This window comes from Myxine glutinosa, chromosome 5 (assembly GCF_964187855.1).
Source record: "Myxine glutinosa chromosome 5, kmMyxGlut1.1, whole genome shotgun sequence".
NCBI classification, from domain to species: Eukaryota; Metazoa; Chordata; class Myxini; order Myxiniformes; family Myxinidae; genus Myxine; species Myxine glutinosa.
In genome coordinates, this window is record NC_136265.1 from 158641128 (window position 1) to 158668554 (window position 27427).

Sequence of the window (27427 nt, forward strand, 5' to 3'; positions counted from 1 at the left end):
TCTCAGTTATCTTCTCTGCCGGTCCTAAAACTGGGTTACTCTCTATGTTGCCATCCCATTCATTCTCTGTATTCAACAGCATTTCCATATATCTTTTCCATCTTCCTTTAATTCCATCTGGGTCGACAACGATTTGTCCCACTTCATCCTTCAAGCAACTCACCCCCATCACATCACACCTCTCTTTCGCTATGTGCTTTGCAATCCTGAATACAGCTTTCTGACCCTCTTCCGAATCCAAGCGTTCTCCGAACATTTTCCTACATGCCTCCTGCGCCGTTGCTACCTCTTTCTTTGCAGCCTTCCTGGCTGCCTTATAACTTTCATGCTCTGCTGTTTCTGCTCCCGTACTCTTCGCCTTCTGCCACTCCTTGAACTTCTTCCTCTTCTCGTCAATCCTCTTTCCAACTTCATCATCCCACCACCATGTTTCCGAGTGCCTCGGTGGTCCTTTTGTCCATCCACATACCTCACCAACGGCTCCCAACAGACTAGCTTTCATTGACATCCAACCACTTTCAAGCTCAACCACATCATCCTCTACCCTACTCAGCCTCTCTTTTAATGCCTCCCTTACTGTCACCTCTTTCAACCTCCACACCTTCATTCTCGGTTGGTACTTCACCCGCCGAGCTCTCCTCGCACCTTTCACCCTTATGTCGCAGACAACCACGTGGTGCTGTGAAACAGCCTCCTCCCCCGGGATCACCTTTGTGTCCCGGAGGTGCCCCCTATCTCGCCTACGCACCATCAGGTAGTCAACGGTTGTCGTCGACCCACCTGACGTGTATGTAACAAGCTTATTATCCTCTTTCTGGAACTGAGTATTACAAATCAACAAATCAGCTCCATCAGCAAACTCCAAAATCCTTTCACCTTCTCCATTTCTCACACCATATCCATAACCCCCATGAACTCCCTCAAAACCGTCCATACTCCTTCCCACATGTCCATTTAGGTTCTCCTCCTACCACAACAACTTCCTCATCTTTCACTTTTTCCATCAGCTTCTCTATCGCACACCAGAACTTGTCTTTCTCTTCATCGCTCCGACCAACCTGCAGAACATATCCCGAGATGACGTTCACCAAGAGCTTTCCAATCATCATTTTCACCATCATCAACCTATCACTCACTCTTGTCACACTCACCACACTGTCTACAAACTCCTCAGAAAACAGGACACCAACACCATTCACGCCCTCTGGGCACCCTTTCCACACAAACTTGTATTTCTGTCCCTGCCTACCCTTCACCATTCTCACACCACTTCCCTTCCATCTCGTCTCTTGCACACAACATATGTCCACTCTTCTTCTGACCAATACTTCCACCACTTCTCCTGATGTCCCTGTCATTGTCCCGACATTCCATGTCCCAAACCTCAGAAACCGATCTCCACTTCGGGCTGTACCCTGCCCATATGTCGTTGTAATTGTCATGGTTCTCTTTTTTTGAGGCAATGTTTTTTATGGCCGGATGCCCTTCCTGACGCCAACCCTCTTCGTCGCCTCTTACGACACGCAGGGATACGGTGTACCTATTCTAAACCAGGGTACACACCGGGACACGTAAATCTTGGAACGAGAAAACAATTAAATTCTGCACAAATCTTAAGTCACAATCAAATAAGTTAAATGAAATTGTTACGGCATCAGCACTGGCAGGTGGATTCATTCACTACCGGCCGAGAAGCTTGCAGATGTCTGGCTCAAGGTCGATGGTTTGAAAGAATTTGCTGTTGCAGCGGAATGGCTCCCCATTTGGCGCGATCAGGAACTTCTCAAAATTCCACGTGATGTCCGATCGTTGGACGGGACTCCAGATGATGGACTTGCAGTCGGACATGAACGATGTTGGGTTGTCACTGGGCAGCGGCAGGTCTTTACAATATCACGTATATTGTGTTGTCTTGTCTTGTCACTGAACTACTTTCTCAAACTTTTTTGAAATCGTACCAAACTTCTGGTATGCACATATCTCTCCCGTCGGTATGTCCTAAGGGTATTTTTTTTGAAAAATTTTCCATATATATATATTTTTGGAATTTTTTCGGAAATTTTTTTTTTTCAACTTAAGTTTTCAACTTCAATTGTTTATAAAATGTGATATCACGTATATTACAAATACATTTGTGCAAAATAATTGTTTGAATTATGATTGGTTTAAACCATGACAAAACGGCAACTCGGGGTACAGTCATATATCTATATATCTACACATCTGGGCAGTGTCTGTGTTGTCACTTAACGACTCCCTCAAACTTTTGTTTCCGTGGTTGTGAAGTGTTTTAATAACGTTGTGGTGGTTTTGAATCACGTGGTGTTGAGTTATTTTGAATTATGTGGTGGTGAGGTGTTTTTACATCACATGGTGGTGAGGTGTTTTGAATTACGTGGTGGTAAGGTATTTATAATTACGTGGTGGTGAGGTGTTTTTAATTATGTGGTGGTGAGGTCTTTTGAATTAGTTGGTGATGAGGTGTTTTGAATTACGTGGTGGTGAGGTGTTTTGAATTACTTGGTGGTGAGGTGTTTTTCAATGACGTGGTGGTGAGGTGTTTTTAATTTCGTGGTGGTGAGGTGTTTTTATTACGTGTTTTATGTCTGCGAGGTGTTTTTAATTTCGTGGTGGTGAGGTTTTTATTACGTGTTTTATGGCTGTGAGGTGTTTTCAATTTCGTGGTGGTGAGGTGTTTTTAATTTCGTGGTGGTGAGGTGTTTTTATTACGTGTTTTATGGCTGTGAGGTGTTTTAAATTACTTGGTGGTGAGGTGTTTTGAATTACGTGATGGTGAGGTGTTTTGAATTATGTGGTGGTGCGGTGTTTTTAATTACGAGGTGGTGAGGATGTAATCGTCCCAAACTTCCAGTCTGCATCCACCCCTCCCCTATGTATGTGCTGAGGGGTTCTTTCTTGAAAAAAAAACATTCAACATAAATTTTCAACCTAAATTGCCTATAAAAATGTAATATCACAAACACAGCAAATACATTTGTGCAAAGTAATTGTTTGTATTATGATTGGTGTAAATCATGACAACACAGCAACTCAGGTACAGTCATTATCCTCAGCTAAAATAAGCCCGTTCCTCAGTAACGACGCTTGTTGAGGCGAGCGCAGCGAGCCGAGCCAAGCTAGTATATATATATACATATATTTGTACATACACACATATATATCTATGAAATGGCATTGTGTAATCTGATCATGGTGCAATTATTTGCCACTGGTGGTGAGGTGTCACCACTGTGGATAATTGCAGCATGAGTCGGATGGTTGATGTCACTATAACTTGCTGTCGTGTCCTGATGCCATCCATACCTGTTTATTTTAGACTTAAACTGTGGTTCTGGTGCTGTGCTGAAAAGGAGTGTTGCATGCACACATTTTTTTCAGCATGTTGAGTTGACTTTCCCCTCTATTTTCGTGCAGACCTAAAATATCTTTTAATATGTTATGAGTTGGACTTTTTAGTAGATAGCTTGTAATTCAGCCCTTCAGGGTCATCGACATATTTTGCACATTTCACATGAAGTCAAAAGTTGTTGCCCTTAGCATGACGTAATATGGAGGACGTGAGCCCCTTTTACGTTGCCATTTTGTAAGTCCCAGGGAAAGGTGAATTTGAGCTCAGATTTCAAAGTGATCTATTTGCTTGGTGATCGTAACAATGCAGTGCGGATGTTGAGGTTCTGCACATTGACGAGCATTATCTGGAACTGCTATTTTTTAAATAAAGCCCAATCCAGTGGTGCGGTGTACAGTAGCAAGAACCCAAATCATGGTGTTTACACTGGTGCCTTTGTGTGGGTGCTATTTCCACTTGCTTTTCTCATGGGGTCCTTTGAGATTGTGCTTTTATTCCCCTCCATGTTGTCTCCGCACACTATTTTAAAATGGGCTGATGTGTTGGGGTTTTGGCCTTTTTATCTTCGGTCAGATCAGCAAGAGCATGCTGTGCTTCTTGAAATTATGATCCCAGAATTTCCTCTTTCTTTTGCTCTTCACAGCAGCGTGTAAGTTTTATACAATGTTTTAAGGAGTTCCCAGTCCATGGTGTGAAAGCATGTGATTGAATATCATGGAGTTGATATCATGGAGTTGATGCAGTGTATCGCTTAGCCTTTCCGCAATGCTATATAATTTCCCACTAGTCTTTGCAGGTGATGAAACATTATTTACCTTTTCAAGGAATGTATTTGATAGCAGCTTTTTGCTTATTTTATGATTGTTGTTACGATATTTTGAATGTTTTTGTTGTTGTTTGTTTTTTTGTTTTTAATCTATTTGTGATGCCATATCAATTATTTATTTGTTTGTTTGTTTGCTTCTTGATCTGCTAATTAATTTTGTTTTGTTTTTTTCAGGGCTGAGAAGACAGAAGTTCTTAGTGAGGAACATGTGAAGGTGTGTTTCCTTTGAAGATCTTGTTGGTCTAATTTTCCTCAATATGCATTCTACAATGGGATGGGGATAGGGAAGCGAATTGAGAAAACTTAATGTTGGAAAAAGTGAAATGAAGAGGGTAAGAGCTTCTTCTTTTTTTTCTTTTTTTTGGTAATACAGGATCTAAGGCTCATAGTGGAGGTGCAACACATTTACACACACATCTCACACACATGGACATACAGACGAACACACAAAGTGCTGCCACAATTTGGGGGAAGTGCCGTCACTCTCTGTGATACTCTGGGTACCAGCGACGTCACAACAATGGCGCCGTCGTTCTCACTACACTCAACGGGGCATTTTCTTAAGAGGAATTTCCTCCTCCCTATGGATGCCAGCCTATTGGGATTGTCAATGCTCCAAAATTAATAAATATATAACCAACAATGTAGACTAATTGCTAATACATTGATTTGATTTTGATGGACCACACTCTTTACAGAATGTTGGTGCTGCTGATGCAGTTTCTTGGCGAGGGTTATACTGGGTGGTTTTGCCATTGCCTTTCCAGCATTGTTTATCCATGTTCTATCCTTTTAAGTGCTGAATGTTAAAGCAAGGAAGTAGCACGTACCGTTTAAAAAAAATTGGTATGACTCGGCCGGGGTTCTGAACCACCAACCTCCCATGCTCGGAGCACACACTCCAACCATTGCACCACCGAGTCTGGAGTTAAGTGATAAAGGGAATTTGGAATGAGATACGACACACATAACGGACAAAAAAACACACCAGCTTTATCCCAAAAAGATATGCACGGCCTTGACAAAACGCAGAGGGTGCCAGGTGCTGACAGATTACCAGAGGGGAATAGCAAACTAGCCAGGGTCATCCATCTTGTACTACGTGGGAGAGAAGCAGGTGACAAATCGGTGTCGTTGCCGAGTTGCATGATGGTTGTTTCAAAAGAGGACACAGATAGCAACTGCCCTCATGTATTTAAAGCGGAGCTTTCACCATTTCCTTTGGCTGCCTTGGCACGCTAAGGCTTTGCAATATCTTGTAAAAATAGATTGAATGTATTTAACATAGCACAGGATCTGTTAGCGAAATGTTTATATATGATGTAAACTTTGATTGTGGCAGATAGAATAAGGAATACAAAAGAGGATCCTCCTTTTGAAGGGTGGGACGGAGGTATTATTTTGGTCGGGGAAGAACGGGTGTTGGGAATGATAATTTTTACCTCCGCCATTAAAAGTGGATGGAGGTTATGTTTTCACCCCTGTCTGTCTGTTTATCTGTCTGTCTGTAAGCACGATATCTCAAATAGTTGTGAACGGATTTGGACGAAATTTGATGGGCAGGTTGGGTGTCTGACAGGGACCAATTGATTCAATTTTGCTGAATCCGGATGCGGATACTAGAATTTTTAAAGTGATTCTTCACCATTGAGATATCAGGCCAAAAACGACATATAGCAGGATATCTCAAAAAATTGCGGACGAATTCTGACAAAACTTGGTGGGCAGGTTGGATGTTTTTTTTTTTTTTTTTTTTTTTTTTTTTTGTTTGTATACAAGATCGAGGCTCGTGAAAGAGCTAACATTAATCACACAAAAAGACAAACCGATACACAAAACACAAAAAACAAGGGGAGCGGTAGACAAGATGGGGAGAGAGGGGGAAGGACACAAAAGAGAGGGGGAAGGACACAAACACAACATTTGAGAGCAGGGACATCGGGAGGACTTGGGGGGAGGTGGGAGAGGATTAAAACATATGAACACTGCAAGGACTCTGGGGTGAATTACCGGGGGTAGAAAAGATCAAGGTTTTCGATGGGGGAAGATAAGAGATGGTGGTGAACAGCTGTTTTAAAGACCTGGAGGGAGGAGTGGGATTGAAGGGAGTGGGGGAGTTTGTTCCAGAGGCGGGAGAAAAGGGGAATGAAAGAGTGAAGGTGAGCAGAGAGCCTAGACTTTGGCAGTTTAACCAGAAGAGGGTTGCAGGCAGATCTTGTGCGACCTGAAGGAATATTGGGGGGACAGAGCACAGAGAGAGCTGGGGGAGCAAGGCCGGAGAGGAGTGATACGAAAAAGTGATACGAAAAAGCCAATTCGATTTTGGTTAAGGTCAGGATGAAGATCTGGCCTATCAGTGGGATCCAAAAATTTAACTGTTCAGCCCAGCGGAGGTATGCACTCCACCGAGTGTCGTTCTCCTTCTGACTTATATTGACAAACACATTCCTATTGGTTCATTCATACATTCATACACTATTGGTTCATTCATACATTCATACACTATTGGTTCATTCATACATTCATACACTATTGGTTCATTCATACATTCATACACTATTGGTTCATTCATACATTCATACACTATTGGTTCATTCATACATTTAACATGCTTTCGTTACATGGAATGTAACTTTTCTTTTCCGAGCTGTGTACATGTTCCCAGACTATATATAAATATAGGATTTGAATAAACTAGTAAAGTTGGCTTTTGGTCACCACGGTTGTTACGGCTCGTTGCTAAAACATAGTTTTGCCCAAATGCTCCCTGAAGCACATACGGTATGACATTTGAGAACAAGCTTGCCTGCATAATCTGAACATGACGAATAAGGTCCATATTGATCAATCGGTACTTTTGAACTCTGAGTAGCGAACATGCCAGTTAGTTGGATGGGTTTCACATGTGGCCTGAAAGAAAGTCTTTCAAATTATTTGGACATTCTAACCAATGTACAACTGAAGTCTCATCTTAGATATGAGTTCTTTGCAAGAATACTCGATGCCTTGCTGTTGAAAGTGACCAACTGGACATTTTTTATGTTATTGTAGAGACCATTAAACCTTCATTTGGAATTCTCTTTGCCATTTTGGCAACAAAACTATTTGGATTTTTGTCAGCATTTACGACCTTGGGATGGTCACCACCATTGGCAGCATTTTGATACCTATCCAAAGTGGCCCTGAGGCATTTAAGAGTGGCATAATCATTAGAGCATCCGCTCCGAGTGTGGGTTGTCAGCGGCCTGAACGTCGGCTGAGTCATAACAAACACATAATGTAAAAATGATACGTGCTGCTTCCTTGCTCGACACTCCGCATTTTAAATGGCTGGAGCACAGACAAACATCTGTAAGTTGGCAATACTAGTGCAGGCTTTGATGGGCCTAATGACCTCCTGCATTGAAGTTTTTTGTAAATCGTGTGCTCCCTCCATTGGAATGATGTTCAGCCGAAGCACTGCCAGCACTAGATGTTAGTGGACGGTAAAGGTCCCATGATATCTTTCATGAAGAGTAGGTGAGTTAGTGTCGGCGACCTCACCAACTTGCAAATTCCTACCCAAATCATCCTCGGTCGAGCATCAGGCCTGACCGGTCGTTTTCTGAAAGACCCGAGACAAAAACATTCCCTGGCTGAGCCCACAAGAGGGTGGGAATAATTGGGCCCGTTAAACCGGTTGTAGTAGAGAAGACGGTATTTTGAAACGACTTCTGATGAGGGCCTAACATTGTTTTGGAAAATAATGTGGTTAGGCCATGATTTAGGTTTTTCCAAAATACAACTTCCCATAGAGAGTCTCTACTTGGCTGGTTATTTCACGGCGATGTTGAATTTCACACATCAGACAATCTGCAGCCTTCGTGACCATTTCGAAGATCATTGTCGTGTGTACTTTCTGTTATTGCATATTTTCATGGTCATTGCGGTTATTGTGACTTGACTTGTACCACAGTTTCCTTTAACGGTGGTGTTCTCACATAAGTTATACTTGTTCTTCCATGTGCCAGAGAGTGTTTTTTTTGTGCGTAACGTGTTATCGTTCCGCAAAGCTAAAACAAAAAAGAAACCATAAGACATAGAAATGGCGAGTTGGTTACACATGCACCAAGTTGCTGACAAGTTTGCGCACAGCTCGCACAAGGGTTTGGGATTGCATGAAGTTTCATTCGATAACCCGCCTTGCACGCTGGGAGGTGAAAACCTACTGCCGTTTCTCACATCCCTTCGGCAGGTCCAAGGATTGCATCTCGGCACGCGCTCTGTGATGTGAAGCCATCTTACCATCGATCTTGTACCTTTGTCTGCAGGTTGAAAAGCGTCTGGAAAATGTAAAAGTCGTTTCCCATGCTGTTGTCAAGAAACTGCAAGGTTGTATGCAGGGACCGACTGGAATCGACAATGACAAACGACTGGTGAAAGCTTTTCTTCTCCTTTAGTCCCCTCCTTCACATTTCCTCCTTGATTTATACTGGACATTAGAATTCCAGCACCAATTCTTCTTCTTCATCATCTTCTTCATCTTCTTCTTATTCTTCTTATATGCCGCACACTGCTGTTGGTAGCATCATTTGCTGGGAGTGCGGCTCTGCCACTGAGTAGCAGCATTGTTGTTTTTTTGTTATTGAACTTAGGAGTGGATTTAATATTGTTTAAATTTGTTTTATTTTATTTTTTAGGAAATTTTGTCTTTGTATGATGCAGAAGGAGGGTGGCTCGTCATCCAATCAGGACAACAGACAAAACTTAATGAAGGGCGGAAGAGCTAAAAAGACGAGTGTCTCAATTAAAAAATATGGTGTCTCGATGCAAATACCCAGTGGAGAGCAATAGCGAACCACAGCTGAAAGCCAGGAAAATGGCTCATGATGTCATCAGTACACATTTACACCAACAGTGTAGACAAGAGCCCCTGTCAAAGGACGGGTGCTGTCACGCTCGGCAGGGGAGGGAGTGAGGCCTCCCAGGTCGTCATTCAGCGAAATCCTCATATGTGCAAGCTTGACAGCATCAAAAGAATAGGAACATGGAATGTGTGAACAATGAATAGGAAAGCAAAGCCAGAGCATCTAAAGCAAGAAATGGAAATGGAGAAATTAAACATCCTAGGGTTATGTGAAGTACAATGCATAAAGGTGACTTCATGAGTGACGAAGTGAGAATGATATACTCAAGAGGAGAAGAAGAAGAAGAAGAAGAAGGGGCAGTAGCAGTAGTGCTTGACAAGGAAGCTTCCAACTATGTGAGAGAAGTGAAATGTGAGTCGGATAGACTGTAAAATTAGTAAAATTAAAGGGGCAATCAGTGGACATTACCATCATTCAAGTATAGATGCCCACAAGTGAATATCCAGATGAGGAGGTTGAGGAAATGTGTGATAAAATCGAAGGACTAATCGAACAGGAGAGTGGAAAGAGCTATGTGATTGTTATGAGAGATCGGAACAGTGTTATTGTAGTAGGAAGAGATGACAAAGAAGTAGGACCATGTGGACTCATAAAATAAATGAGGCCAAAAAATGGTAGATTTTTGCAGAACAGGACTCATGATAACAAACATGTGGTTTAGGCATCATAAAAGAAGATCATGCGCAGTACTGTACAGCAAATCGCCAATTTACGTCGTGGATGCGTTCCTAAAAACTGTGACGTTATTCGGATATGATTTCCCAATGTACATATAGTGTTATAATGGGGGATGCGTTGCCAGGTAAAAATGATTTGGTCACCCGAACTTAACTTAACCTTCACCTAAGTACATATTTGGGACAGTAATTAAACAAATTAATACAGAACACGATTGGAATAATGTATGTACACAAATAGACTATTTAATGGTGCGGCTGAGAGTGGAAAGTCTACAGGGAGGGAGAGGCAGGCCTTCCTGCCTCGTCATCTGAAGATGTAAGGTTGTAGTCTGGCATTGCTGTGGCTACCACATGGGGCTTGAAGGTGGTGTAGAGTGGTCCACATGGTCCACTTTGTAAATGAAGTAAACGAAGCACTAGCTATACAAGATAAGAATACCAGCAGAATGAATGAGTAAATGTAACAGATTAAACGAGAACGGCACTAGGTAGAGCGCATACCTCCGCCAGGCTGAACAGTTTATGTTTTGTATCCCACGGATCTGGATCCGGACCTGAACCAAAATCGAATCGGCTTGTTCTTGTCATCTAACCAACTCATCCAACAAGTTTTGTCAAATGTCGTCCACAACGTTTTGAAATATTTTGCTACATGTCGTTTTTAACCAATCACTCACTGGTGAAGAATCACTTAAAAAATTAAATAATTCGGATTCTCGCCAAAATCGATTTGTCGTCATACCGCAACTAACCTGTCCACCGAGTTTCATCTGAATCGGTCTATAACTTTTTGAGGTATCGGTTTTAGCCCTATCACCCAATGGTGAAGAAGGCCTGGTGTTGGCTGGTGTTGGCTTAGCGGTTAGCGTGCCGGCTTGGGATCCTAGGATCCTGGGTTCGAATCCCGGTCGATCGCTGAATTAACGCCAGGGGGGTTGACTCAGCCTGTCATCCTTCCAAGGTCGGCAAATTGAGTACCAGCTTGCTGGGATGAATGATCACGGTGTGTACACCGTATCCCTGCGGTAAGAGCGTGACCAAGGGTTGGCGTCAAGAAGGGCATCCGGCCATAAAAACATTGCCTTAAACAGGGAACCATGATTGTCATGGGGCCCGCAAGGCTAACCCCTGCTCCAGCAGGGAAAATGGCCTTAAAACGATCATTCATTCATTCATTCATTCACCCAATGGTGAAGAAATACTAAAATAATTATCTGATCCAGATTCGGATTCAAATCTTCACCAAAATCGAATCAATTCTTCCTTCTCACACAGACGAACCTGTCCACCAGGTTTCGTCAAAATCCGTCCAGAACTTTCTGAGATATCCTGCTCACAGACAAACAAACAAACACACAGGAGTGAAAACATAACCTCCATCCACCTTCAGTGATGGAGGTAAATAATAGCAATGGGGAAGGCTGCATTTCGTATGACGCGACAGTTGCTAACTGGACAGCTGAATAAACAACTCAGGAAGCGACTTGTAAAGAGCTTCATTTGGAGTGTTGTTTTGTATGGGTTTGAGATTTGGACTTTACAGAAAGAGGAGACCAATTTGTTAAGTAGCTTTGAAATGCGGGGTTGGAGGAAAAATAGAAAAGATCAACTGCACAGAAAAAGTAACAAATGATGAGTTTCGGCTTGAATGTTCAAAGAAATTGGTTGAATGTAATTTTAGGAAAAGGCAAGAGAGGGTACATCCTAAGAGGAAGTGGACTAATAAGAGATGTTCTGGAGGGAAGATTTCAAGGAAAAAGAAGAGGAAGGAAGAGAATATCAATGCTGGATGACTTGAAAATTGAAGTTACTGGAAAATTAAAAGACTGTCACAGGATCTGTCCTGTCTCTTGACATTTGAAAATGTCTCTCTGGAGACTTGGAGAAGACCATGAGCCAAGGGCCTGCCTTTGGGCATTGCACATGATAATGATGAGGACACAGCACCTGGTATAAGCTGTAGTTGTTGTGGGGGGTTTTGTGGTGGGAGGTAGGGAGAGAGTGCATCAATGTAGATGGTTGTGTCCATCTGTGAGCATATACAAGGTTGTTTCAAAATGTAAATGCACATCTCAGCCACCATATTCTACATTGGCTTCCTGTACCAAAACCACTTTAACCTTTGTGTCACTGTTCTTCCCTTTCAGAAAAGGCTGCCTCTGATCCTTTTGGCTGCAAGTCTCTCTGAAGGCTATTCCTCTCTGGAAGATGTCCCATTAGGGTGAGGACCGTGGTCTTGTGATGTGACTAGTGATTCCAACCCTCTACACCAACCCCCCCTTCCCCTCCACCTATCCTCCCCCCAAAACACTATCTCTTGAACAGTGGCTTCACATAAAGTCACTTTGTAGTCACACTAACAGTTGGCTAGTTTAGTCTGGCTGTTGATGTGTGGGGAAGCCCCTAAACTACTTCATCAAAATATTGGATGTATGCAGGATGAAATGATGAATTGCGAAAGATGATGGGAATAGAGCCTGTGATTGATGCTGTGAAGAGGAACAGGTTGAGATGGTTTGGTCATGTGTTGAGGAAGGATGAAAGTGACTGGTTGAGAAGAGTGATGGAAATGAATGTAGAAGGAGGTAGAGGACGGGGAAGACCGAGAAAGACTTGGCTAAAGATGGTGGAGGAGGAAATGCGGGCAAGGGGGTTATCAAGGAGAGATGCAGAAAATAGGGCAAAATGGAGAAGATTGTCATGGGGACCGCAAGGCTAACCCCCGCTCTCGTAGGGAAAATGGCCTTTAAAATGCATGTTGTTGTGTTGTTGTATATGAATGAATGAATGATCGTTTTAAGGCCATTTTCCCCGCTAGAGCGGGGGTTAGCCTTGCGGGCCCCATGACAATCATGGTTCCCTGTTTGAGGCAATGTTCTTATGGCCGGATGCCCTTCCTGACGCCAACCCTTAGTCGCCTCCTACGATGCGCAGGGATACGGTGCACCTATTCTAAACCGGGGTACACACCGGGTACACAGGAATACGGTGCACCTATTCTAAACCGGGGTACACACCGGGTTGTATGCAGGATGTTATTCAATTTGTAATCATTCAGATTGTAGTTGTGCTGAATTGAGTCTTTTTATGTGTTTATTTATTTATTTAGCAATGATGTAAGACTCGTCGAGGAGCTTGTACATGGATCACACAACTCGGTGTGCTTTTCATGAATTACAAAGACATTTGTAAACTAGAACGGCACTTGGTAGAGCATATACCTCCACTAGACTGAACATTTTACATTTTGTATCCCACTGATTGGATCCGGACCAGCGGACCTTAACCAAAATCGAATTGGTTTGTTCTTGTCACCTAACTAATCCTTTGGCCCTTCCACAACTTCTTGAAATATCATGGTATATACTGTATATTGTTTTTGGCCCTATTTCGCAATAATTATGAAGATTCGCTTTAAAAACTAAGAAAAAGTCTCGTATCTGGATCCGGATCCAGACCTTCACCAAAATCGAAACAATTCATCCTTGGGACACACCCAATATGTCCACAAAGTTTAGGCCGAATCCGTCCACAACTTTAGAAGATATCCTATTCACGGACAGACAAACAAACAGATAGACAGGGGTGAAAACATAACCAACATCATTGAGTTACATGGACGGATGGGCACGACAAACCACCCAACATCAAATTAAACCCTATTGGATGGTAGTGCCCATTCCAAAATCAGGAGATCTCAATCTTGGCAGCAACTATCGTGGCATTATCTTAATCTCAATAGTTGCCAAGATCTACAATCGAATGATTTTTAACCGAATCCGTCCTGCTGTTGACCAACACCTGAGGCCAAACCAAAATTGATTTTTGGTCAAAAGGATAGCAATTGGACACATTCTTTTATTGTGAAGGCTAATAGATGGAATCTGTGCCCACAACATTCCTGAAACAATGACATTTATTGACTTTCGAATAGCCTTTGTCTCTATCCATTGTGGCAAGATGATGAAGATCCTATCAGCATATGGAATCCCTCATCAACGTGTGAAGGCGATTTTGAATATGTATTGCGATGCATATGCCATGATACTTTCACCCGATGGAGAAACGCAACTTTTCAAAATTCTAGCTGGAGTACAACAGGGAGACACCTTTGCCCCCTTACCAGTTTGTCATAGTGCTTTATCAATGGCAAGGAGGAGGAATTGGTCTTCCCTCTATAATCAAATGAAAGACCAAATACTGCATTGAATTCATCAAAAGAAACCTGAAGAAGCAAAGTGCAAATATAGAGTCATCAGGATGAACATGGATGGGATTTGGGGTTCAGCTGCAACGCCTCTTTTCTCAACCCCATGGATGAAGAAAGACAACCTAAGATAAGAGTAAAAGGGAAATAAAAGTGGAAAATGAACAAAAATAAAAGAAAAAGCAAGGAATAGGATGAAGAAGAGGGAGAATTGCTTTGCAAGACATATCCCCTACCAGCCCCAATGAATGTTCTTGTTCCGAGAAAAAAGGGCGTAACTCCGTGAAAAATTGACGAAACGCCCCAAAACTCAAACTTGTTCTGTAACTTATCATAATAAAGCCACGATGTACCAAAGTTTCTGTCTGTGTGGGGGGGGGGGGGGGGGAAGTGCAGAAAACCACAGGTGAGATGGACGGACAGACAGAGAGCAAACTTATACTTCCTTCTGTGTAGGGGACTAATAAGGAGAAATGCGAAAAAGTAGAAAGAAGTGTCAAAGGACCGAATATAAAATATGTCAGGAAGAAACCAGATGGATAGATTTCAGTCATTACTCCCAAGGCTCAAAAGCAGCAACAGATATAAGGTACCAGATGTCCATCAGCGATGAAACACAGTCCACACAGCATTAGGCTATGGTGCAAGCATAATCATTTGGAAGGCCAAATACGGCATTGGAGTCAGAAGAAGGAACCGAAAGAAGAAAAGGTAGAAGAGTCAAACCGGAGATTCTTACTGATCTCGACTTTGCCAATGACATAGCCTTATTATCAGAAGTTATTGATCACCTGGGTCGAAACCAGCACTGGTAGGATATGGCTAATAATTAATACTAATAAAAGGCTAGAACAATTCGACTGTGTCGGCAATATGCCTCCGCATAGTCCCACAACGGGTAGATGCCATCGTTCACTGTGCTAAAAATAAACAAGTTTGATTTAAATCCCTTCAGCTGTTCTCAAGTATCCCATTTTTACCAGACATGACAGGTTTCACATCGATCAGTGAAGCAGTTTCAGTGAAGGGATTTTTTTTAATATCAGCTTTGAAGCTAATATGGCTGCCATACCACACGACATATGACCTTAAAAAATGTACACTCTGTATATGTATGGGTAGGGGATCACGTTTGTGAAGTTTTGTGTTGATCGGTTAAGGTTCGTTTTTCTATCCAAGAAGGCTGCCAAACCACGTGACCTACGACATCATAATTTTCAAACTATATGCAACAATGCTGTTTGATGATATTTGTAAAATTTCGCATCGATAGGGTGAGCAGTTTCAGAGATATAATTATTTAATATTTTTCTTCAATCCAATATGGCCACCAAACCATGTGACCTATGATGTCATAAATGTAATATTTCAATACAAATGGGTCATAGATCATGAGCATGCAATTTTTTATTTTTAGGATAAGGAATTCGATTAAAACATTTTTGGCTGGCATACCACTTCACCTATGATGTCATCATTATCATGCTTTTGTTCCCCATTGGGAGCACTTGACAATTTGCGAAGTTTCAAATGTTTCAATTCAGCGGTTTTCGAGAAATAATTTTTTAATTATTTGCTTTTAATCCAAGATGGCTGCCATACCACGCGACCAATGACATCACAATTATCATAAAACATTCTGCATGGGTGTCACTCCTACCCTGAAAGTTTCGTCTCAATCGGACATATGGTTGCTGAGAAAAACGAGGCTTAGCGAACGGACAGACGGAAGGACGGACGGACAACCCGAAAACATAATGCTGCCGGCGACTAATATGAAGTTGCCGGAGGCATAAAAAGTGATGGCATTCAACCAGTCGAGAGAGGTCTCAATCATATCAAACAATGAGATAAAACCTGAGATAGTCAATGACTTCAAGCATCTTGGTTCCTTGGATAACAAAACTACTCAGGATATGAAACATAGTTAGCTACCGCATGGAAAGCTTGCAACAAATTTTGAAGGATATACAGTCACGTGAAAAAGTAAGTACACCCCATGTAAAGTTTTGACTTTTTCAACATATTTCAACATACAGCTATTTGATCTTCATTCAACAATATTGAGAGATAAAAGTGATGTAATATAACAAATATCATGAAACATTTACATTTTGTAGTCCATTGTATAATTTTAAAAAACATAAATGCAAATTTCGCATGTGGAAAAGTAAGTACACCCTTGGCTCTAATAGGTGGTATTGCCCCCTTTGGCAGAAACAACCTCAAGTAGGCGTTTCTTATAACTGTCTACCAGTCTCTGACATCGACTGGGAGATATTTTTGCCCACTCCTCCATGCAGAATTCTTTCAGCTGTGCGATGTTTGAGGGGTTTCTTGCATGCACAGCTCGTTTCAAATCCCCCCACAACATCTCGATGGGATTTAGATCCGGGCTTTGACTTGGCCATTCCAGAACCCTCCATTTCTTTCTTTTCAGCCATTCCTTGGTGGATTTACTGGTATGTTTAGGGTCATTGTCATGTTGCAAGGTCCACCTTCGGTTGAGCTTCAACTTCCGACAGATGGCCTCACATTATCCTCAAGCACCCTCTGGAACAATGAAGAATTCATGGTGGATTCTATGATGGTGAGCTGCCCAGGCCCTGATGCAGCAAAGCTGCCCCAAACCATAATATTTCCACCACCATGCTTTACAGTTGGTATCAGGTTCTTGTGGTCAAATGCTGTCTTTGGTTTTCGCCAAACATGTCTTCTGGTGCTGTGGCCAAATAGCTCTACCTTTGACTCATCTGTCCAGAGCACATTGTTCCAGAAGTGCTGGTCTTTGCCTAGGTGTTCATTGGCAAACTTTAGTCTTGCCCTGATGTTCTTTCTGGACAGCAAAGGTTTCCTCCTGGCACACCTCCCATGTAGATCAAATTTGTGCAGCCTCTTTCTAATGGTAGACTCGTGCACTTTGACATCAACAGTGGCAAGAGCTACCTGTGGGTCCCGTGATGATATTCTGGGGTTCTTAGAGACTTCTTTCAGCATCTTGCGGGCCTGCTCTTGGGATGAACCTGCTGGGGCGGCCTGGCCTGAAAAAGTTGGCAGTTGTTTGGAATCTTCTCCACCTGTAGATGATCTTCCGGACAGTCGAATGATTGATTTCAAATTGTTTGGAGATCTTTTTAAATCCCTTCCCAGACTCGTAGGCATCTATAACCTTCTTTCTGAAGGCCTCAGAGAGCTCTTTTGATCTCGGCATGGTGACGCCACACACTTCAACAACAAAGAGCAAACCAAACTAAATGTCTGAGGTTTAAATAGGACAGGTTCCTCCAAGATCCTTTCTAACGATGTTCTAATCATTTGCACCTGAGCTGGTGCACCTCATTCTAATTTTAGGTATTTGAAGTAGTGATAAATGTAGGGGTGTACTTACTTTTTCCACATGCGAAATTTGCATTTATGTTTATTTAAATTATACAATGAACGACAAAATGTAAATGTTTCATGATATTTGTTATATTATATCACCTTTATCTATCAATATTGTTGAAATGAAGATCAAATAGCTGTATGTTGAAATATGTTGAAAAAGTCAAAAGTTTACACTTACTTTTTGCACTTACTTTTTACTTTGCACTTACTTTTTCACGTGACTGTAGAAGTTGACACTTTCAGCTTATCAATGAACGACTATTCACAGCAACAGTTCAATTCATGCTGCTTTGTGGAAGTGAAGCATGGATCCTCACTACGGCCTACCAGAAGGGACTTGGTGGATGCTGTACTCGCCTTCTTCATTCAGCTTTCAATGTCCATTGATCTGAACATAGGACAAATAACGAGCTGTATGGTTCTCTTCCAAGGTTGTCGGTTAAAATTAGAAGAAGATGTCTCAGCTTTGCAGGACACTGCTACCTACACAACAACGAACCTATTTCCAATCTTATACTGTGGACACCTAAACATGGAAGGCCGAAGCAGGAAAGATGAGCTCTTCAACTACGCTGAAGAACGATATGGGCCTGCATATAGAGGAACTACACACAACAATTATTGATCAAGAGGACTCTAAGCTGAGGATCAATGTCATCTGAGTTCAGCCTGATGGCTGACTTAAAAAGAGGGTTAAAGGGAATGTAACAAACAGATGTCTGCATTAGAAATGTGAGAGATTTTGACGGCATTCATGAAATGTACTTGAATTTTTTTATTGCTAAAGTAAAGTTGACTGATTAACTTGAAATGTTCATTTTTTTTCTGCCAATATTGTGACATTATTGAGCCTTTATATTAAAAACCTAAGCATGTTTTTTGAGGCCTTCAACTCTTCTCCCATTAGGAAAGTGCTGCAGATTTGTGGTGAGACCGAGTTTAACCTGGGTTTGGTGCTCTCCCAGTTTGAGACTCAGCTGGAGTCCGACGTATTGGAACCCCTCCTAATCCTTGCCGAGGTGAGACCTTGAAACATCTACTTCTTCACCAGTGATAATGATTTGGCTGGAAAAATGGTGGTGGTTCTTTATCCGGTGTGATGGTTCGGACAGTGATGTCACGTCAATGTCTTTCACAATCAGGAATACATTCCGAACATCCAGAAACAGAGGAAGCACCTGGCTAAGCTTGTTTTGGATATGGACAGCGCTAAAAACAGGTAAGAAAATAGCACAACCTGGTTGTTAAGTGTGTACTGCTGAAGAGCAGATCTTTGAATATGGAGGGTGTTGGGGCCAGAAGGGTGGATGATTGTCTTGGGATGCTTGTATAATATCACATAATTCGAATTCACTTTATATCAATGAGAGCATTAAGAGTTAACCACGATGAGTTTACCTGCCTCACATTTCGACAAGGCAAGGCATGGCAAGGCAGACAGATACCCTTCCTTGAAGGTCATTAGTAAGCCACCTTGGGTTTTCCCAACATCGTGATATGGTCGTAGTGAAACTAGCTTGGTTTGTCGACTCTTCGACTCTAAACCTTAATACAGCACTGCTGTTTTTCTGCTGGACTTTAGCCCACACCCTCTGGAATGCCAGGCCAGTCTCTTCACCATAAGGCTGCCATCATACTTCTCAAATAGTTGTGAATTGTAACAGCTGGGGCTAGTTGACCAAGTTCAATGTAATTCAATGGTTGGTTTCTTTGTAAGGGGCTGTCTATCATTTATGCAACAGGACAGAATTGATCCCTCCTTTGCCTGCCCCACCACGCCTTTACTCCCTCTCTCTTCCCCCACTCCCCCTAGCCCCGCCACCACTCCCCGCTTTTCTGTATACAGTACATGTTCTTTATATCTTCGCTCCTCACGACCATCCTTTCTCTCTCTTATGGACCTCACTGCTTTTTGTTTTCTCAATTTTATTACAATTCCGCCCCACATCCTTTCCCCATTGCGTACATAATAAATACATGGCTTCCAATGATCACTTTATTTTGTGTATTTATATGAATGTTTTTATGCAAAGTTATTTTGTTAAATTGTCAAAACTGATGTATGTTACCATGAATATAAGAAACTAAGAGTCTCAAATGAATTGTTTTAGCTCATAGAAGGTGAGTTAGCAGAGTTAGCAGAGGTTTTCATTGCTTGTTTTCATCATCACCCCATCATTGAAGGAAGTCATAAAGGATACATACAACAACAACACAACAACAACATGCATTTTAAGGCCATTTTCCCTGCGAGAGCGGGGGTTAGCCATGACAATCTTCTCCATTTTGCCCTATTTTCTGCATCTCTCCTTGTTAACCCCCTTGGCCGCATTTCTTCTTCCACCATCTTTAGCCAAGTCTTTCTCGGTCTTCCCCGTCCTCTACTTCCTTCTACATTAATTTCCATCACTCTTCTCAACCAGTCACTTTCATCCTTCATTCTCAAATACAACTACAAAAGGATACATACAACAGGCACAAATAACGAATGTAATGTGTTAAATCGGGTGATGTAATAGACACTGGGTAAAACGGCAGTAAAACCCAGAATTAATTTATTTATACACCATTGAAGCTCTTTAAACCTTTATTTAAATTTATTTATATACTTGAACACTGTTGAACACAAATTGCCTTCATAAATACTTCGAAGAACCATGATATATATCAATATATATAATAGCACTCGCAGAGTTGCCTGGAAAATAAATAGTCAGTCACGCAATTTAGTTTTGTGGGATTTTTATAGTCGGAGGAAGCCACGCCCCTTGGGCACGCCATGCTGCCACGCCCCTTGGGCACACCCCTAGTCTAAATCTGATGCGCCCATGTTTTTTGTCGTGAAAAGTTACCCCCCATGGACACCCTCTTCCTTCTCTCGGTCACTTCCTTAGGCTGTTCATGAGGCACAACCGAACAAACAGACGTTCACATTTATATGTATAGATGAGAGGGCATGGTATGTGAGATGGTGAAATAACGGGGTGAAGAAGAGGCCGCCGATATGACGATGCACAATGCCAATTGTTGCTGCGTTCTATGGTAATCAATAAAGCCTCCATCTCCGAAACTGCAACTCAATGTCATCTTATTACAGTGCACAGTAATCTCTCGATTTACGAACACCATGTGTAACTGAAAAATAGGTCGGAAATCGGGGGTGATTTCCCCACAGATATAACGATGTAATGGAGGGATGGTTTTCCCCTAATTTTATTAATAAGCATGACCCTCCAAAATTTCCATTATAGAGCTTTGTGTTTTTTGGATTTGCACTACTTTTAGTTGTGCTTCTAACATACGTAGATGTAACGTACTCTGACCTCGGCTCAATATCTTGAACATATCTGCATTGTACTGGTCTGCACAATCGAGGTTGGTACCCAAGTGCCGTGCAATGGCAGAAGAAGAAGAAGCAGAAGAAGAAGAAGAAGAAGAAGAAGAAGAAGAAGAAGAAATGGTCGACGGTCCTTCAGCGTTCTTGCATGCTCGTAACCGGTTGAGTCCTCACTCCTAAGTTATACTCCTAAGTTATTTCTTTGAATCGACAGGGGGACATGCTGTTTGATACGATCAAGCCAACCCAAACCCAAAGGTTGTTTTTTTTCAACCTAAATCTTCAACTTAAATTGCTTATAAAAATGTAATATCACAAACACTACAAATAAATTTGTGAAAAATATTGTCTTGCATTATGATTGGTGCACATCATGACAACACAGCAGGTACAGTCATTATCCACAGCTAAAACAAGCTTGTTCCTCTGCAGTGATGCTCGTATATATATATATTTTGACGTGTGTATATATACAGGGCGAGTCAAAAGTAGCGCCCGATTTCTGTTTATATATATATATATATGAACAAGAGCATCATCTTCCAGGTCGACTCCATATGATGAGTGGATACCAGAGATAACGTCACCGCGTGGCAGGCGGTGCGTATCGCTCCCAGCAAGGTGCAGCAGCAGCTGTATGGGACACCTTGCTGGCGGTTCTCCACTGATGATATGAAGGTCGCATAGTGACTGATATATATATATATATATATATATATATATATATATATATATATATATATATATATATATATATATATATATATATATATATATATATATATATTTCTGTCAGTTGATTGTTTGTTTGACATTTGTATTACAGTGCACAATAAGGTATAAATAAATGAATGACATGTTTATCTAACCATTTATTCAGGGGAAAATTATTACGGAAGTGTACCAAGCTGTTTTACTTGCAATTTTCAAAGTGCCCTCCCTCGTGATCGATGCACAATTGCAGCCGAGCAGGCACAGAGTGGCACACACGCTTGCAGAGTTCGATATCAATTTCCTCAAACTTTGCAGTGATTTGAGCCTTCAATTCCTGAATGGTACAAGGCTTTTCACGATAAACAAGGTCTTTCATGAGCCCCCAAAGAAAGAAATCTGGAGGTGTAAGGTCTGGGGAGCGTTATAAGGAGTCTTAAGCGTTATAAGGAGCGTTATAAGTAAGCGTCTGGGGAGTGTAAGGTCTAAATGGTTAGATAAACATGTCATTCATTTATTTATACCTTCTTGTACACTGTAATACAAATGTCAAACAAACAATCAACTGACAGATATATATATATATATATATATATATATATATATATATATATATATGTGTGTGTGTGTGTGTGTTTGTGTATATGCATATATATATATATATTGTCGCGTAACCGTGATTAACACCACAGTTACGGATGACCGATTTGCGAGACTTTAACTCCCGAGGCGAACACTCAATGGCGGACTCAAGTTCAACACCAACGCGCGGAATGGCGGGGCGCAGCGAAGGCTCCGCAACCTTTTCTATTAAAATCAAACACCCAGGAAAACTGCGTTCAGATATTATGTACAAAAAGTAATATAAGGGTTTATTAGGAAAAGTAAAGCCAGTGAAAAAGCCCGCCGGTAAATCTAATAATTCTAATAAACCTAAATCGGGACGTCCCCACACGACTGACAGCAAACACAAACGAGGGAGATTAATCACGAAAATAACACGTCCCGTCGTTCAAAATATACGCGGAGATCGGGCTTATCTGTCTTTGTCGTCTTGTATTGTTGGTGTCCAGTACCGCTCCTTCCGGCCCGATCGCACACCACGAGGCCCCTCGCTCCAAGCACCACGCGTCCGACGCAGGCCAGCGGCTCCACTTGACCAGGGACAGGAAGGACTCCTTTCAACTCCACTCGACTCGACGACGCGGGAGTGCTGGCAGCCAAGTGCCAACGAACTGCTCAGTGCCAACTGGGTGTGCTCTCGTGTGTCTCCTGCGACTCCCTACAACCCGAATTGCACTCGAACTGCGACTGGAATGGCGTGTCCTCTCCAACTCTCCACCACCGCTCAACTCTCTGGTGCCTGCCTGCGTCTGCAGTGCCTGCCACGAACTCAACTCAACTACTGAAATGGCGTCCGACCGTCGCCTATATTGGTGGCCGATGACGTCACATTGCGCACTCCTCAGCCAATCAAAGCCTCCCGCGACTCCTGACATCTCCCCCGTTACGCGACCCTGCGGTCCTGGCATAACACGTGCCGGCCAGGTTTGTAGGCCTTTGGAGGTGTACACGGTGGCGGCCAATCGTGGCGGTGTTTTTGACCTGGTTTCCTGTCAATTTAATACGAAGTCCTTGTCAGGGAAAGGGGGATTATTTAATGTTGCGCTAAGGACCTAACTAATGTTTATGTGGTTTGCAGTGCCATAAAGGACAAAGGTTTGATTACTAGGTGAGACTCACAGGGGCGTTACCTTTAACCCCTCACTATTTAACACTCGAATCTCCAGGTAGATCCACACTCATACATCTTACCCCGACAACCGCCTAAACATCAAGAACTTATTACATGTAGAGTCCCTGTCACGACAGCCGAATACCTACCTATTCAGATCTACCTAGCTCTAGATGTTGCATTACCAAATTCATAACACAGCCCCCCCCCTGGAACCGTAGCTCCTGCAAGGTTCACCGCAGGGCTACCATTCCAGCCTTAACACTTACTGTCACACACTTAATTAACCTACGAAATAAATCAGGAAGGGCTGTGGGAAGTGAGTCGGACTACCTACCTACACTTCCTTAACATGCTGAACCCCTTAACCATCATGCAAGTATGTACATCTTCTTCGTTGTTCCTGTGGAGGGAGGAAACAACAACACACAACACTAACTTAACCACAAAACTTAACCATCTTTCCAAAACTCAAAACTCTAACCTTTGTACATACCCCGGTCTACAGACCGCGTCCCCCGGTGGATGCCACAAGACACAACCTTACCTGCGGGGCCATCCCCAATGCATCCCCCTAAATTTTCCACGGCCCTGTCCAGATGTTACAGGTGAGTGACACGGCTCGGTGGATTTCGCCCACATTCATGCTACACAGACCCCTTAACCACTCATTCTCATTCCATAGGTCATCAAGGCATTTCAAAAATCAATAAGGTTCTTCTTCAATACACCCCCCTGCAGGACCATGGCATTGATGTCATTCACGTGTGTGTGCATTCCTCAACTAGGCAGCGGGGGGGTACCGCACAAAAAGATGGTGGGGGCGCATCAGGCTGTGGTGCCCGCAGTCCCAAAAACAAGTCAACCGACTTACAAGTTCATTGCCCCCCCCCCCTTTACCTCTTGGCCCCATGACAGCCCAACAGCCCCTTTCCGCCATTACCTCGCCGGTGAGGGTCTCCACACACACCAGGCTCCTTTGCCTCCTGCTTTCGCGCAGCAACACGGGTCACCGGGGGACTTCCTCACCCCGCGGCGCCCAACCAGACCCTCCACCGACGAGCTCCAATTTCCAGTTACCACCGGCTGCCAGGGGTAATTGCCGCAGAGGGGGGCCCGCAGGCATCGCTCCTCAGAGCTTGCTCTGTACCTGCGGACACACACACCTTCCCCACCCATGGTCCCCAAAACACACTTCCTCCCCCGCTGCCATTCAATTCTCCACACAACTCAGCACAATTCAGTACAATTCATAGATGGTGTAAAAGGTGTTACAAGGCTTGCCATGACCTGCCAATGTGAAATCCCATTCACAGTTCGAATCATTGAATCCTTACACATTTCCATTAGCACATTTCCAAAAAGCACAATTATCGCCCCTCATTATCTCCAATAATCATCACTCACTCTCCAGGTTCCACTCTCACGACCACATCAAAACACCTAACCACAATACAAAAACATACGCCACCCACAAGACACTGTGGCTCCCATTCCATCCCCTCACCGGCCATGTCATCACTCTCACCCGCCTCCCAACTCCAAATTACATGTCCCCAATTTCCAAAGCAACTCCTGAAGCCTGGGACAGTACTCCTCAAAGCACTCACCTCAAGTGCAGGTAGTTGCAGGTTGGTCAGGTTCAAAGTGCAATCCACCCATACAATTCCCAAAATTTCACATTGGGCCTACCAAATACTTCCAAATTTCTCTTTTGTCCCCACTACACTGGCAGGTATGTGGATCCGCATCCAACGGTGATCATCACTACACAACTACCTATGGCCACGACAGCTCTGCACCTCTACCGTGCAAGGGTCACCGGGACAAGGTGAGCAGTCAAAACGCCAACATGGCCCATGAGTGTCCATAAGGGTGCGACCCACCATCCATCCTTCGGCCCCCCTGCGAGGAACACAGCTGCAGCAGCCCCAGCTGGCCAATGTGGTGAGCACTTGCTGCCACAACACACACTACCGCACACACAACCTCGGCCCTGGGGGGCACGGTCGCAGTGCGTGGCATCCCTACAGCCACGTCCCCTGCACCTCCCCATCATCCCCCAGTCCGACTACAGAACTGCAGCCCCCCAGTGCTCACCCACACTTGACCACACCAAGGTCCAGTCAACAGCCATGCTCCACCAGGAGACCCACCCAGAAGACATGGTCCACACACCTCGGACACGCACAGCACCACGTTGACCCTCAGGCTACACAACTACATCCCCATCATCCCGCGTCCCAAATATCAGCACAGTTGCCCCCGCAACCAGTTGAAAGCTGTGTCTTGCTACCCTATTAATTTCATCACAGCCTCCAACACTTTGGTCTACACACCTGGATCAATAATGGCGTCACTATACAGTGTCCACCATGGCATTTCAAAATCCACCCTTAAATTTCCATCTAACCCACAGATTACCCATGCCAACCATTTGTCACATTTTACTAACCTCACCAAAGAAGGATGCTTTGCCATACACATGCCAGCCGAGCATGGCCCATATGCTCGGCTCGTTACACATCTCCCGATTCACATCCCCATGGCTCTCTTCCCAACCCGAGAGTCCATAAATCATAACGGAGCATCTGTGGAAGGTCACTCACACCATCACGTTCCACAGATGCCCCACTGGTTGTCCGGCAGGCTATCTCCATCCCTGTCCATTCGGTTTGACCCGCGTCCATAGACCAACCACCATGCCAGGTCACCACATGCTGGTTGTCCCAGAGTCCCTGGAGGAGGGTGCCAGGCCGCATGCCCGGGTGGTCACCACATCAGTCCCAAGTTGGCCGTCCGCAGTGCCACCACCAAAGCGCGACCCACAACACCTCCCCCTAGTGGTCCTCAATATTTGCCATCCCAGGCTTGAGAAACCACCTCGGACCCTCTCTGGAGGTCTTAACCCCCACCAGGGTCCGGTGACCCTGCCGGCCCGAGCCGCCGGCTCGGACGGCGCCCCGACGGACAAGGGACGCCACACTCCACCAGACCCCCCGTGGGACCCAGGTCGTACCTCGACACCCAAGGCTGGACCCCACGTCCAAATCTCGCCATCACAGCCCCCCAGCTGGCCGGCATACCCAAATTTTGAAAGGGGCAACTTTTGCCCGAGGCCATCACCCATGACCTCTCCATGTCCAAATCCCGCAGCCCGGGGACCAATCCCCACCATGGCTGCTCCAAATCAATTTCCCATTGTACTTTTATTTTAAATTTTCTTTTACAAATTTTCATTCCCACTGCCAAACCGCAGCTGCAGGGAACAACCTCTACCACCGGTTGTTCTGCCCCTCCCTGCAGTTGATCCAAATTCCTTACAGGGACCAAATCTCCAGAAGCTCTATCTCCCGATCCTCCAAGATCCAAATCCAGCCCGGAGCCAACACACTCCCCCAACTGGTTGTCCAATTTTGGAGCCTCTGTTTCCAAATAGCAGTGTACAGTGAGCGTCCCCTCGGTCATTCCAACCACCTCATCACCCAGGCTCCTTTGGGCCTGAACAAGCTCTACCTCCATGGGACTGTCACAGGTCTCCAGCCGCTGGATCAAATCATCCTCATCATCATCATTAGAAATCATTCCTGGCCCCGCCAGGCTTTGATCAATATCCCCAATAAATACCCGGTCCGGCTCTATCGCATGGACCCCCAAAAACTCTACCCCCTCTTGCTCCGCACCACCGCCCTGGTGCTGCACAATTCCAAATTCATCCCCCGGTTGGGGTGTTGTGACATCCACACGGTCCCGATAAACAACCAGGCCAGAATGTGGGAAACATTCCCCATTACAACTCTCACATTCCAAATTTCCTTCCCCGCTCACCTGTGGACTCTCCACGTTTACCTGCAGGCATTCCCCCTCTACCTGTACACATTCCCCATCCACCTGTGGACATTCCCCATCCACCTGTGGACATTCCCCATCCACCTGTGGACCTGCGGTCTCCCCATTTACTTCAATTGCCATTCCCTGTGCAATTCCCAATTTTGCCATTCCCGGCTCCTGAGCCCCCATTTTTTTCACTCCGAGCCCTCGCTTCGTCCCTCCTTGCCCCCAATTTTTCACTCCGAGCCCTCGCTTCGTCCCTCATTACCTCCATTTGGTTCTCCAATCGCTCCCTCTGAGCCCTCATGTCTCCCCGAATTTCTGCAAGGTTTCGCTCACCCTCGGCCCTCTGAGCATTTATTAAATTTACTATGGTCTGGAGATCTATCGGGGCCGTCCCAGCGGCGGGGAAAGTTCCAACGCTATCCTCCTTATC

General features: G+C 43.9%; 1 protein-coding gene across 15 annotated transcripts in view; it reads left to right on the forward strand.

Moving 5' to 3' along the window:
- Positions 1–27427, forward strand: part of LOC137410945 (rho GTPase-activating protein 44) — a 138698-nt gene that overhangs the window by 59344 nt on the left and 51927 nt on the right. For all 15 annotated transcript variants that reach the window (XR_013623600.1, XR_013623603.1, XR_013623601.1 and 12 more), the window contains exons 2-6: positions 4371–4410; positions 8507–8611; positions 11931–12004; positions 18285–18396; positions 18520–18596. Coding sequence is in view for 9 of the 15 variants with exons in the window: in XM_078778921.1 (XP_078635047.1) it covers positions 4371–4410; positions 8507–8611; positions 11931–12004; positions 18285–18396; positions 18520–18596 (408 nt within the window). In the remaining 6 variants the exon portion in view is untranslated. The remainder of the gene's footprint in view (positions 1–4370; positions 4411–8506; positions 8612–11930; positions 12005–18284; positions 18397–18519; positions 18597–27427) is intronic.